This window comes from Camelina sativa, chromosome 19, assembly GCF_030686135.1.
Source record: "Camelina sativa cultivar CO46 ecotype springtype chromosome 19, ASM3068613v1".
Classification (NCBI taxonomy): Eukaryota; Viridiplantae; Streptophyta; class Magnoliopsida; order Brassicales; family Brassicaceae; genus Camelina; species Camelina sativa.
In genome coordinates this window covers 22,624,863-22,640,271 of record NC_141898.1, presented here as the reverse complement: position 1 = coordinate 22,640,271, position 15,409 = coordinate 22,624,863, and the positions used below count along the sequence as shown (strand labels likewise).

Genomic DNA, 15,409 nt, shown 5'->3' with positions numbered 1-15,409 from the left:
TAGATTTTTAGGTGAGATTATTGCGCATGGAAGAGGCTGATTTCATCGACAAATATCATCGGTTAACCGAATAAACCGAGAACCGAACAACCCGAACCAAAATTTAATTCGGGTCAATTCGGCAGCTTTTTTTAATAACCGAAATTTTGAAAAACCGAAAAACCCGAATCGATTAACCCGAGAAAACCGAATGTCCAGGACTAAATCAGACACAAGAAGAACAAGTGACATACAAGAGAGTCAAAACATTAACTAAGTAATCTAGTCTTTTTTTTTTTTTAAGTTATGGATTTTATGCTTTTAATTCGAATTAATAAAATCCCCATCCTCAATGGCTGAAACTCTTCCCTAATTTCTCGTAATTTTTGGAAGAGGACGAGACAAGCTAATGATGGTTTATGGTTAACGAGACAACTTCACTAATTAATTCACAATGCATGATGCATTGTTAGGTTTATAAAAACTCTTCGAAATCTTTATATTCCAACGTGGCAACGGCGAATTATTTTTAAACAGTTTTTTGTCATTTTATATGGACTATCTTCCTGTTGGTTCACACTATCTTTTTGGCTTTTACGTCTTTATCTAGTTGTAATTGTTGTTTGTATCCTAGTTGTTTCGTTGGGATGTTGTGGTTCGCTAGGAACATGTCGATCTTTGTATTGTTATTTTTCCATGTAAGTTTCTTGACCACTGTAAGACTCATTTTAAAGGAGAGTTTTATGTCACTAATTTAATTAAATGGAGTTTGCGAGAAAAAAAAAAAAAAAATCGACCGTGGCATGAGACCGGTTTATCTTTCATTGAGACAATGAGATAAACTCTTCACTAATTCACAATACATGATGGTTTTACCGTGCTAAACCAGCACGTTGTTCGACTTCGAGAAGTTATACCTATAATGGCATGAGACCGGTTTAGCTTTCATCGATTTAGTCTTATATCGCCAAAACCATCGAATGAAAAAGTCAATTATTCAAGATCAATGTTTATTCCACACGTTTAGTTCGTAGTAAACAATTTTTCAACTACACCGATTATTCAAGATCTCATAATCATATATTGGATATTGATTTTGATTATGGTTTAAACCCGGCTCAGTTATCCAGTCCTCAACCACTCAACTTATTAGCACCGTTTGGCGTCTGGCTCTCTACTCTTGCATAACTCCTTTAAGAGCAAATCTAAATTCTTCCAAGACGAACCAGTTCCTTGAACCAAAGCTGCTTCTGCCATTTTTGAGTATTCTTTCACACTCTCTCTTGCGTTTTTTCCCGTGTCTCCTTCTATTAGTTCTTTAACCTGTACATTAGTAGAAATTAAAACTAAAATGTAAACTCTAACATAAAAATTTTAAAATTAAAATGAAAACGTGGGTTAGTTATCATTAATTTAGTCTAGCAATATTTTTGATTGATTAATGAAAATAAATATAAAAATAGAACATCTTTGTTTGTATCTTAATACCTTTCGACTTAGTTCCTCTCTTGTCACAAATCCTTGCACACTACCGTCTTGCGTTTCAACTCTTACTCCAACTTTTATCTCCTCCACAACCAACTTTGCATTGAGTGGTTGCTCTGCCATCATCGGCCAAGCCAACAAAGGGACCCCAACGCATATGCTCTCTTGCGCTGAGTTCCAACCACAGTGGCTCAAGAATCCTTTAACACTTTGATGTGACAATATCTCCCACTGGTCTACCCAATCTCTCACTATCATCCCACTCTCTCTTATCCTATCGTTAAATCCTTCTCCAATAATCTCTTCCACGTCTTGTCTTGTGACCCACAGAAAGTTGACCTGAAATGAATCAAATACGACATGTGCATTTATACAACCATAACTTGTATAGTTTCGCATTCAAGACCATGGATTTAGGTCGACCAAAAACGTAACGGTAGAATCAAAACACCTCATCAGTACCTTTTTTGTACACTATAAATTAAAGTCATGACACTAGGCTGACAAACATAAAAAAAAACCTACATTACTCAGAGCCCGCCATGATGACACTGGACACTGTAGTGTAGGGTTAAGTAATGGAAATGGCTCCCCAATTTCATAAGATATAATCATTATAGGATTGTCAAATAAGTTTTTTTTTTTTTTTTTTTAATGACAGTGATAACTAAATTTTAAAAATGATATTAAAAGTTTTAGTTTTGGACCAAAAATTCCAGTTATTTTTACGTTTTTTTTACAACGTTTTGATATTCCTCTTCTTTTCTCCGTTATAACTTATAACTATTGAACCCTAAACTAAAAAAAAAAATTGACTAACCATAGAGAACACTTATTTAGAGTTTGGAACCCCTAATTAATCATGTCTTTCTAAAGTATAACACCTGAATGAAGGTGTGAAAACCTACCTTGAAGGGTTAAATCAAAAGCCTCTATAAAGAAGAACGGTTCAAGCCTTCAAGGCAATATTAATGTACCTTGGAATCTTCCAAGCCTAAAGCAAGTTCCTTGAGCTGCTCGTTCGATATCTCTGCCTGCGTTCCAAACGCCACGTACAAAACCGGACGTCCTTCCTCTCGCTTCCGATCCAACCATTGGATCCAAGCTGGTTTAGCACTCCCCGGTTTAGGAGGATCTGTCAAACACAGTGGTCCTATACACCACGACTTTGGTCTATCCGACTTGTTCTTCTCGTAATCAACAAACGCTGACTCGAGCTCGTAGAAGCTATTGACTAAACACCCATGGCTTTTGCTGTTCGCCATCACTTGGTCCATAAAGAGTTCGTGAGCTGGACCTGATTGTTTTGGATCGCTAGGTATATCGTGGAAATCACACTTTTTAACCTTGATCCATGGAAAGTCCGGTACAGTGACTGGTTCTGTCACAGATTTAATTTCCGGTTTGGTAAAGACTTTGTGACGAAAAGTAGAGTTGAGGACGGCAGAGGCGTAAGAGTTAATGCCGAAAAAAAACAATCTAGGAATCTTGAACTTAGTCGCAGATTCGGATGTCCACCAGAGGAATCCATCGGAGACTATGAACGAAAGTTGTGGAAGACTCTTGAGTGTTTCTTCGAAGAATGGTTGGAGAAGCTTCGTGGCCCGCGTGAATGGCACGAAGAGTGACATGGAAGGGAGCTTGTCGGTGCTCTCGACGCCGGGAGGGATCCCTGAGATGTTTTCCGGGAAAGGGAGAGAGACGACTTTGATCTCCGGTGTGTCGGAGAGGAACTCTGAGACGAATGGTTGGTTCTTGGGAGTGGTGAAGACGGTGACGGTGACGGAGATGGTTGGTTCTTTGCCGTAGTGACTGAGGAGGAGACGACCGAATTGAAGGAGAGGGATGGTGTGGCCTTTTGCCATGTAAGGGAAGAGAACCACCTGATGATGTGTTGAAACTGCCATGTTTTGTGTTGTAGTACTATATATGTGTTCGGTTTGCAAGCCTCAATATAGAGATCTCATCTCCTCTATATATAGCCATATAGGAAGTAATATTTGATTACATACAGTATTAAATATTACTAAATTTAGTGCATAAATAACTATTTTGTCAATGTCACAAGTATTGAAATAGATCTTTAAGAAACTCAAGAAAAACAAAGTATGACTCACTTTATTATATAGCTCAAGAAAATAACTCAAAACTTAAGCTCTTAAGTTCACAAAGACCTTACAACCTTATGCCATGACTTGGCTTCCTTATTTATATGTTAACACCAACCTAAACCTATTAGGAGACACCTATGTTTAGATAGCTCTTAAACATATTAGAGCTTATCCCTTTAAACCATATCTCGGTTAGGATAAGGCCAATCTCCTACTTAGTTTATCTTCAAGCTTCCAACAACATTCTCCCCTTGAAGCTTGAAGTCACATTTCGACACATCTTGAACTCCGACCAAGTCTCTCGTCTCCTTAAACTTGGTCCTTCCTAGTGCCTTAGTCAAGAAGTCCGCCTTCTGCTCATTGCCTGGTACATGCTCCACTTCTACTTGTTCCTTCTCGACACACTCGCGTATAAAGTGAAACCTAGTGTGAATATGCTTGCTTCGGCCATGGAACACCGGGTTCCTAGTAAGTGCTATCGCAGACTTGTTATCAACTCGAAGTTTTACTTTATCACTCTTTGTTCCAGTGGCTTCCTCAAGGAGATCTTGCAACCAAATTGCTTGCTTTGCAGCCTCCGTAGCTGCCATGAACTCGGCTTCACAGGAGGATAAAGCCACCGTCTCCTGCTTTTGAGTACACCAAGTAATAGGACACCCATCAAGATAGAAAATGTGACCGGTAGTACTCTTACCATCATCGATGTCCACATTGTGACTACTATCGTTGTAGCCTATCAAACCAGTCTTGTTAGCTTGGGAAAACATGAGACCATAAGAGAGAGTTCCTTTCAAGTATCGCAGGACCTGTTTCAATGCCGCTCTATGAGATGTTTTTGGATCCTGCATATACCTACTTAATACACCAACACAATATGACAAATCAGGCCGTGTATGAAGTAGATATCTAAGGCATCCAATATTACGCATGTATTCTTTCTCATCAGTGCCTTCTTCCTTTAACGCTTTAGACAATTTCAAACCCGAGTCCATTGGTGTATGAACCAAATTGCATTCACTCATCCCAGTTTCCTCCAATATTTTAGCTGCATACCTCTCTTGTTTCAACATACTTTAATCACCATCGAACTGAACCACCTCAATACCGAGATAATAAGTTAACTTTTCCAAGTCACTCATCTCGAACTTGGAGGCCATTGCTTTCTTAAAATCAAGTATCGCGCTCAAACTTGAACCTGTAACCAGTAGATCATCTACGTAAACTACTACAATAAGGAGACCATCTTGTCCACGCTTCCGATACAGCGACGGTTCCTTCAAACATTTAACAAAATCCAGCTCCTGCAAGATTTTGTTTAACTTGTGGTTCCACGCTCTTGGTGCCTACCTTAACCCGTAAAGAGCTTTGTTCAACTTGTACACCTTGTCTTCGTTTTCCTCGGACACAAATCCTTCCGGTTGAGCAACATAAACAACTTCTTTCAGTTTGCCATGAAGGAACGCGGTTTTAACATCCAGATGATGCACCTCCCAACTATTAGAAGCAGCTAAAGCAATTATGAGCCTTACCGTCTCAATACGCGCTACCGGAGCGAATACCTCGTCAAAGTCGATGCCATGTCTTTGGACATAGCCTTTCAGCCACAAGTCTCGCCTTGTGTTTATTGATACTTCCATCCGAATTCTTCTTCAATTTAAATACCCAATTGGCTTAACTCCAACAGGAAGATCGACTAAGTCCCATGTTCTATTTTTTCAATAGAAGAGATTTCTTCTATGCAGGCTTCTCTCCACGCTTCTGATTGATTTGCTTCATAATAATTCAACGGTTCCTCATCGATTAATAATAGTAATCGCTCATACTCGAGTTCAGAAAACAGGACATAATCATCCAAGTATGTCGGTCTTACACTTTGCCGTAAGGAGCGTCTCAAGACTGGTTGAATCTCGTTGCCTTCTACTGTAACCTCTGTTTTGACTCCAGGATATTCAATCTCATCTATAGAAACTTCATCGTCATCAATAGCAATCACCTCTTTATGTTTATTTGGAGACTCCTCTGTTTTCTTGTTATCCCCTGTTTTAGCGATCTCCTCTTTGCATAACCCGTTGTTTCCAAAATCTCCTATTTCAAATTTTAACATTCTATGCTCTCCACTATCGACACTCTCTGTGTTTCTCCATTCCCAACCTTTCGATTCATCGAAAATCACATCCCTGCTGACCACAATTCTTCGGTTTGTTGGATCAAGCAACTTGTAGGCTTTGGAGCCCGGTTATGTACCGAGATGCACTAGAGTCCTGGACCTATCGTCAAGCTTCTTAAGGTGTTGTGCCTCCAGTTTAGCGTAGCCAAGACAGTCGAACACCCGCACATGCTTTATATTAGGTTTCCTTCCCTTGAAGACCTTGTATGGTGTTTGTCCAACTAATACTCTCGTTGCAACTTTGTTTATAATATAAGTAGCATGTCTGACCGCTTCTCCCCATAAGTAATTAGGCAAACTCCTATGCTTTAACATGCTTCTGGTCATCTCCATCAATGTCCTATTTCTCCTCTCAACTACTCCATTCTGTTGAGGAGAATAAGGTGCTGTTAAATGCCTCACAATGCCGGTACTCAAGCAGAAAGATGTGAATTCTTGTGAAGTAAATTCACCTTCTCTATCACTCCTAAACGTTTTGATCGTAGCTCCGGTTTCTTTCTCTACCTGGGTTTTAAACTTCTTGAACTTCTCAAACGTCTCACTCTTTTCTTTTAAGAGTATCGTCCACATGTACCGGGAATAATCATCAATCAACACGAAAACATACTTGTTTCTTGCCATTTGGACGGTGCTATAGGTCCACAAAGATCTCCATGTATAAGTTCTAGTGGTTGTTTGGCACGAAAGTTAGTTGATTGAGGAAACACTTTTCTGACTTGCTTTCCAAGTAAGCATGAAGAGCATATCTCTTTCTCGACTTCCATACTCGGTAGTCCTATCACCAAATCTTTCTGAACCATCATCCTCATAGTTTCCATCCCAATGTGTCCCAATCTCTCATGCCACATTGTTGAATCACTCACTGTCTTTAGTTGTAAGCACTTAGGACGTTCGACATCCATAATAACTTTGTAAAGACGGTTTTGTGACCTACTTGCTTTCACCATGAGTCTTCCTTCTCTATCATCTAGTGTTAAGTAGTCCTCTCTCATGCGCACATCACATCCTGCCTTCGTAGCCTGTCCAAGACTAATGATGTTACTTTTCAAACCAGGTATGTAGTAGACATTCGCCAGCACTTTTCTTTCTCTGTCTTTGGTTATGAACAATATAGAGCCCTTTCCTTTAATATCGATTCTTGAATCGTTTGACATATGGTTACTAGCCCCATTGTCTAAGTACCAAACATAATCAGAATGAGTCACAAACAAGCTTGGGTTCACTTTCTTTTCATTAAGATACACAACCTCGTGCATCATTAATTCTTCAGCCGTTTGTGTATCATCTCCCTTATTCTCCTGTATTTCTTGAAGCTTAAGCAACCTATCTGGACAGTTTGATGCATATTGTCCCGCCTTATCGCATCGGTAACACATGATCTTAGACTTATCACGTTCTTGTCTGGAACATCCGAATTGGGGAGTGCCAAAACGCCTGCGGCCTCTTCCTCGTCCATAAAATTGTCCTCCTCTACCACGTCCTGAGCCATAGTTACCTTGATAGGATTGTGAATCCAAGTTCGCATACAAGAGTTTTCCTTGATCAGCAGTTTGATCTTCTTCTTCTTCTCCAATCCTTTCCTCATAAGTTTTTAATCTCCCAACGATTTCTTCAAAACTTGTTGTGTTAAGATCAAGAACCTGCTCAAGCGACGCAACAATATGAATATATCTCCTTCGTGGCAAACTCTTAAGGAATTTCTTAACAAGCTTCGATCCCTCAATATTTTCTCCAAGGCTTGCGGATTTTGTACTGAGTTCGGCAAGCTTGCCAACAAAGTCATCAATGGTGTCGTTGTCCTTCATCTTCATGCGATCGAATTCTGCCATTAATGTTTGTAGCCTTGCTTCCCTCACACGTTCAACACCAACATGTCGTCCCTTGATTGCATCCCACACTGCTTTGGCGGTCTCCAAATCTCCGACTTGCAGGATCAAAGCCTCCGATATCGATTGGAATAGGAGAGCTCTGGCCAAGTCGTTTTGGTCTCCATCAGTTGGTCCAGGATCGATAGATTCCCATACCTTCTTCACCCTAAGCAACACCTTCATGCGCATGCCCCAAACTGTGTAGTTTGTAACATTCAACATTGGACATTGAATGCTAGAGGAACTGATTTCTTTTGTTTTTACCACCACCGGAACGATGTCACCCATGATTCACGACTTCGAAGTCTTCTTTACGAATTTGTTTGTAATTGGCTCTGCTACCAATTATTGAAATAGATCTTTAAGAAACTCAAGAAAAACAAAGTATGACTCACTTTATTATATAGCTCAAGAAAATAACTCAAAACTTAAGCTTTTAAGTTCACAAAGACCTTACAACCTTATGCCATGACTTGGCTTCCTTATTTATATGTTAACACCAACCTAAACCTATTAGGAGACACCTATGTTTAGATAGCTCCTAAACATATTAGAGCTTATCCCTTTAAACCATATCTCGGTTAGGATAAGGCCAATCCCCTACTTAGTTTATCTTCAAGCTTCCAACAACAACAAGACTCATTTGGTCACTTTTTCTGCGTGCAATAATTCTAGCTCGCTATTATTACTTTCGAAACCAATTATGAGTTTATGACTTATGCAAACACTTTAAAATTTCTAAAAGTGATAATCTGTTGAAAAAAACTCAAAATAAAAAATGATAATTTATTAATTTACCAAGTGTTTAGTAGTAAACTAGCGGTGAAAAAATTGGTAATTCTGTAATGGAAGTTGAACTTTATCCTTTTAGTTCGACATTCTAAAGGGCGTTGATTCCTTAAACACATTACTACAAAAAAATGCTGAGATTATTGCTTGATTATATATGGACCATACACTATATATGTTGACCACCCTGTTTTAAAAATCGCTAGACATTAGTCGGGCAGTGAAGGAGGGCCTAGCGATTAATTGGAAAATCGGTTTTAAATCAGGGATTAATCGCGGATTAGTTTTAAGATTTTTATTATTACATATAATAAATAATAAAATATTTAATTTTTAGGACTACATAGATTGTTTATCGTGATATTGCAATAGTTTGACAGCTCAAGTGGTTTAAGACTCTTTAATAATGGCTAAGGTTGCGGGTTCGACTCCTCTCTGTATCTATTTTGTCCGGTAATTTCTCCAGTCGTCTTCTCCACAAGATCCCGCTTCTTTCAAACCCTAATTCATGGCTGCAACTTTTCTTTTAGCTCAGCTTTATCCAGTTTATCTTATTTTTAATTAGATATGATATAGAAATAATAGATCTTCAAAGTTAACATCATATTTAAGTAGAAAATCAAAATCAAAATCGAATTTTTTTTTCCGATTTTTTTCCCCGATTTGGGTGTAATCGCGACGACTCTTTGTTGCCTAGCTATTCCACGCTGTATAATCGGCCGATTTGACCGATTTTTTAAACAAGGGTTGACCATGCATGCCCTTTTGTTCACCTCCGCTTTTATAAACCAATGAAAGTATGTCAAGTAATATTAATTTAAAAAATAAATCAAAATTAAATTCATAAAATAAAAAAAATTAAGGAAAAAAATCTGTAGATTTTTTATTAATGAATTTAAATATCTGTCTGAATTTATATAAGAGGATTATGATTTTAGTTTTTAAATAAAATATGTTAGTTTGGTCATACAAATAAATATTTCGGGTTTATATTTTTAATTAAACGAGATTATATGTCGATTTGGGTTTATAAATAAAAATTTGAGTTTACAATTAAAGGAGATTATGTATTGGTTTGGGTTTATGAAAAAGAATTAATTAGGATTTAGATTTTATATGTTGATTTGGGTTTACAAAGGAAAAAAAAAGTTTAGATTTTATAATATTAAATGAGTTTCTATGTCGGTTTTGGTTTTACAAAGGAGAGTTAGGGTTTAAATTTTATAATATTAAATGAATTTGTATGTCGGTTTAGGTTTACAAAGGATAATTAGGGTTTAGATTTTAAAACTAAACGAGATTATATGTTGGTTTGGGTTCAATTAAATTAATATTTTTAATGATTTTCGTTTCAATATATTTATTTGATTAATTTTTAATTTTACTTAAATATAATATTACATAAATATTTATTTTGTTTGATGATTCTGTTTTTTTCTAATTTATTTTGTTTTATTTTTATTTTAGTTTGAAGTAAATATTTTATTTATTTTTAATATTACTAGACATCTTTTCATTGTTATATGAAAAATGAGGTACACAAAAAGGTTTACCCTTAAAAATGAACCTAAGTATTATCTATTCAGTATCATTAAATTAGGTATCAGATATTTTCTTTTAAAGAGCATCAAAAGGTTTTGACTGGATAAATTATTTATTAGTTTCTCACGGAAGCCAGTAGGTTCTTCAAAAAAATTTCTAGAAAAGGTTCCAAGATTATATTTGGAAAAATGTTTGTACTTGATATTTGTTTTTAAGAGAGTAAAATACTGTTATAAAGATATAAAATATAAATCTATATTGGAATTTAAGAAGAAAAAAAATTGCCCTTTCACTCTATCTACCCGTTTCTTCGTTCTTTGGTGTCGGTTCTTTGTAACCAGTCTCTCTCTCCTCAGTAGAGTCTTTCTCCGGTGTCTCCCATCGTGGCTAGTTTGCCGGTTTTCACTCAGATACTGCCCACACGATGTTGGTTGGAAATTATCTCGCTTCCCAATTTACCACTATCCTCACAAAAACCACTACATCCAATTTTATCTCAAATTAACTGCTCAGCGGTTTCAATTTGTTGTTTTTATAACCAGTTTCGGAGTAAAGGCTTTCTCCTATCTCAATCACTCTCATATCTCTGATTGTTAATGTCTATAGTTCTCTCCCAAAGTTCAGTCACCAAAATGGTCGATGTTAATATACATGTTGCTGGTGCCTTTGAAATTCTGGCGAACCTCTGTCATCAAGCAACGAGGACTTCTCAATTCAGTCTCCTTGTCCGTCCTGCGACGATAGAACCTTCGCACAATGATTTGATTCTTCCTTCGCCTTTGGGGAATGGATAATGTTGTCTTGGGCCGGATTGTGGAGAATGGGCGTAATTAATTTCTCTTTCCGTCCAATGAAGTATTACAACTCGTATATCGGTGTGGACCCTGGAGTTTCAATGAGTGGATGGTCGCAAGGAACCATGGCACCACATTGTGCTTAATGAATATCCAACTTCTGGATCCAGATTCGTGGCATTATTTTGCAGTTTTTCACTCCACCAATGGTCTGTTACATTGTAGAGACTATTGACTCGGACATAGAAGATGTTGCTGGCGGAAATGTTGAGTTTGCCCGGGTCTGAATCCATTGGCCTCTTAATCACCCTGTAATATTTCAACGCTGATTCTGCTTTGGTAATGATTAGGCTACTGTTTCCTTTCGCTATGAAAGACTGAGGAACTATTGCTTTCGCTGCCAATCACTAAGACACGATATTTCTGAGTGTACTGAACCAGAAAAAAATGAAGAAGGAGTTCATCATCCACCACCGATACTAGATGCAAATATCAACTAAGCCGCTATGGTGGTGGTTCCAAATATGCAAAACCCGCCTCCAGTGCCTGCTCTTCAAGCAAATATCCAATTAGAAAATCAACAGCGTATGGCTCTACCACCACCACAACAACTTCAAGTGGTAGTGACTGAACTTGTTCCTGTTGATGGTCAGATGATATCTATCGGAGATCTGTGCAGCCTCTATCATAATTACACAGTAGTATCAGATCCTTCAGAAGCAAAATAAAGGTGACGGAGACTGATCATTGCACTAGAACATACAAGAAAAAGAATCTTTGAGGCGGTTTCATGTCCTTTTCCTTCGATGGCATCTCAACAGAGAAAGCAACGCATATTGTTTTCATCTATGGATGCTAGTTCCTCTTCGAATATTGAAAACGGAGGCGCGGCGGGTCCCGGTTCCACCAAACGATCAATGAGGATAGCCAGTTGGAATTGTCAGGGAATGGGAAAGTTCCCTATAGTTCGACGCCTTAAAGGGATATGTCATCAATATCTCTTGGACGCAATCTTTCTCATTAGGACGAAGCAAACGACAGACTATGTTTCAGATGTTGTTGTTTCTTTAGGATTTTCTAAGTTCTGTATTGTACCGCCTCAAGGTCTCAATGGTGATTTGGCTTTACTTTGGAAGAACTCTATCAATATTACTATATTGTATCAAGATGCAAGGCTTGTCGATTGCTTTGTTAATGAAAAAATTTCTACTTTCTACTTGTCTTGTATTGATGGTCATTCTAATCCTCAATATTGGTCAGTGTTATGGGAACATTTACAACGTTATGCTGTCAATCATAATGAAGTTTGGCTAATGATTAGTGATTTCAACCAGATCATAAATAATAGTGAGAAAATTGATGGCCATTTTAGAGATGAAAGTACGTTCAAAGATTTCAACAATATGTTGAGAATCTGTGATATGATTGATTTAAAGCACATAAGCAATAAGTTCAGTTGGAGTGGTCAGAGAAGCATTGTTCGGAATGGTATACGTACCAAGGAGCTTATTCAATGTTTTCTACACAGAGCTATTGCAAATACAGAATGGTTCTCCCATTTCTCTGCTTCAACTTCTGATTTTTTGGAGCCTATTGAATCTGATCATCGACCTGTTATTATTGATATACTAGCAGAAACAAGAGTTAAGCGACTCTTTCGCTATGATAAACGTTTGGGTATAGAGAAGGGTTTATATACACAATTAAACAAGATTGGAATAGTCTTTCACCTTCATGTATGTTCTTGGATAAAATCAAGATGATGAGATCAAACATCTCCAAGTGGAAGCGATCTAACACTACCAACTCAGCAAAAGAGATAGAAAACCTAAAGGATCAACTTGAAGCAGAGTTCCAACAAGTCTCACCAGAGTATAAAAGAATTCGAGATATCAAACGATCTTTGAGCATGGCTCATTATCAAGAAGAAATTTATTGGAAGCAGAAAAGTCGAGCACAATGGTTAGGAGAAGGTGATCACATAATTTAAAGGATGTGCTAAATCCCTTAAAGCATGGAATCAGATACTTTCAGTTCATGACAACAATGGCAATGAACATATTGGAGAAGAAAAAATATCCCAAATTACTATAGAGTATTTTCCAGAACAGTTTCAGAGAGATGGTCAGGCCAATTGAGGAGATTTTTTTTATAAGCCTCTGCTCCAGTTACGGTGGAAATGAATACTACACACAAGAAGTCACAGATGAAGAGATACAACAAGCAGTATTTGCTAGAGACAGAGCGCCGGGTCCGGATGGAATGACAGACTATTTTTATCCTCAGTTTTGGGAAATTTTGGCGTTGACATTACTGTTGAGATTAAGAGTTTTTTCGAGACTAGCATCATGCCAACGCAACTCAACTAGACACACATATGTCTTATTCCTAAGATTGAGCAATTGAGTCATTATCGTCCCATAAGCCTTTGCAGCGTCTCATATAAAATCATATCCAAGATATTCAAAAGACAGCTAAAGACTATTCTCCCTCATATCATTTCGATTGAACAAACAACATTTGTTTCTCGAAGACACATCTCTGATAATATTCTTGTGGCTCATGAGTTATTACACTCACTTAAATCCAGGAAATGTCAATCCAAAAGCTACATGGCGATCAAGTCTGACATAAATAAAGCTTATGATCGTGTGATGTGAAATTTTCTTGAGAAATCCATGGCCCAACTTGGTTTCAATCAGATATGGATAATCTGGATCATGGCATGTGTTTGTTCTGTCTCCTATTCAGTTTGGTGAATCGAAGTCCTTATGGTGATATCATTCCGCAAAGAGGCATAATTCAAGGTGACCCCATTTCGCCCTATATTTTTTTTATTTTGTGCTGAGATGTTGACACAAAAACTAAGATAAGAGGAGACCAAGGGTAATATTATAGACATATCCATAAGTAATAATGGACCAAGTATAAGTCATCTCCTCTTTGCGGATAATTCCTTGTTCTTTTGTCAAGCCAATTTGCGGAATAGCCGAGCCCTTTCTCAAATCCTAAAACAGTTTGGAGATTTGTCACGACAACGTGTTAATCTAAGTATATCCTCCATCAACTTTGGTTCGTGAGTTGCAAAAGATTATAAAGTGGCAGTAAGAAGACATATCAATATCACGAGAATAGGGGGTTGTGGAAAATATTTGGGATTGCCTGAGGAATTTACAAGGAAAAAAGTGTCAAATGTTTGATTACATTGTTAAGCGTGTGGAAGTGAGGACAAAGAATTGGCATATGAAATACTTATCAGAAGCTGGAAAGAAGGTCCCACTGAAGTCTCTGGCACTAGCAATACCAACACATGCTATGAGTTGCTTTAAACTCCCAGTTACAACCTGCCAGGAGATTAATTCCCTTCTATCACAGTTCTGGTGGGGTTAAAATGAATTTAAAAGACGAATTTCATTGGTTGGTTGGAAACAGATGACTCTCCCAAAATCAGAAGGAGGCTTGGGTTTTTGAGATATTGAGAAATTCAAGAACGCGCTAGTGGCTAAACAGACTTGGAATTTTAAAATCACCATACTGCCTCCTTGCAAGACTTCTAAAAAGCAGATACTTCTCAAATACAGATATTCAACATGCACTTTAGGCCGAAAACCATCACATGGACGACGCTCAATACTGTATGGTCGTGATTTATTTATAAAGGGTCTTTGGTTCTAAATTGGGGATGGGACTTTAATAAATCCTGTAACCGATTCTTGGATTCCAACTCACCCGCCCAGACATGCAACACAACATTCATTAGGCCTAAATTATGTAATCAAGGATCTATTGAAAGGTGGAAGCCATCAGTGGGATAAACATAAACTACGGCAATTTCTTTCCGATGATGATGATGCAAGACATGCCCGTCGAATATATCTACCACAACATCACTGCGCCGATAAGCTTATTTGGCAATATACCAAAGATGGAGACTATTTCGCGTAATCTGGTTATTGGCTAAGCAATCATCTTCCGGATAATGGTGAATCATATTGATCCTCTGCATGGTAGCCCTCTGCTTAAAACAAAACTCTGGAAAACATCAATACCTCCAAAGCTAAAACATTTCTACTGTAGGATGTTGTCATCTGCTCTTGGTAGTAGAGGTATTCTCATTGATGCCACTTATCAACGTTGCTGTCAAGATATAGAATCTATTAATCATCTGTTATTTCAGTGTCCTTATGCCTCTACCATCTGGAGACGTTCCAACATTACAACCGTTGGTCAGAACTTATCATCTTCCATAGAAGAGAATATTGAATCGCTAATCGCTACTCTTAATTTACAATTCTACACTGGATAAAGACAAAAAGCATCTACCTTTCTGGATAGGATGTCAACTGTGGAAATCTCGAAACGATCTCATATTCAACATCGTTATTTGGGAACCAGAATCAGTTCTTACTAAAGCTTCTGATGATGTTGCGGAATGGTTGGCTGCGACACAAACATCTGCAACAATCTCGTCGCTGCACACCCTAGATAACTTTCCTCAATCATGCCACTAGTTGGATTATACGTGATGATAAAGGAACCTGTCTGTTATCCGAAAGCTCAAAACTTAACCAAGCATTTAATTCTTTGGAGACCAAAGGTCTTGCATTGCTACATGCTATACAAACGGTTTGGTGTCATGGTTACTGCAAAGTGATTATGGAAGGTGATTGCAAA

At 37.8% G+C, this 15,409-nt stretch overlaps 1 protein-coding gene across 1 annotated transcript; it reads right to left on the bottom strand.

Annotated features, from left to right (window-relative positions):
* Positions 1-960: 960 nt before the first annotated feature.
* Positions 961-6,292, bottom strand: LOC104766990 (UDP-glycosyltransferase 90A1-like). Its single transcript, XM_010490986.3, has 3 exons — positions 2,442-6,292; positions 1,468-1,803; positions 961-1,302 (listed from the first exon to the last, which is right to left on the bottom strand). Exons 1-3 carry the CDS (start codon positions 3,369-3,371, stop codon positions 1,129-1,131), a joined length of 1,440 nt encoding a protein of 479 aa, XP_010489288.2. The 5' UTR covers positions 3,372-6,292; the 3' UTR covers positions 961-1,128.
* Between the last annotated feature and the right edge of the window lie 9,117 nt (positions 6,293-15,409).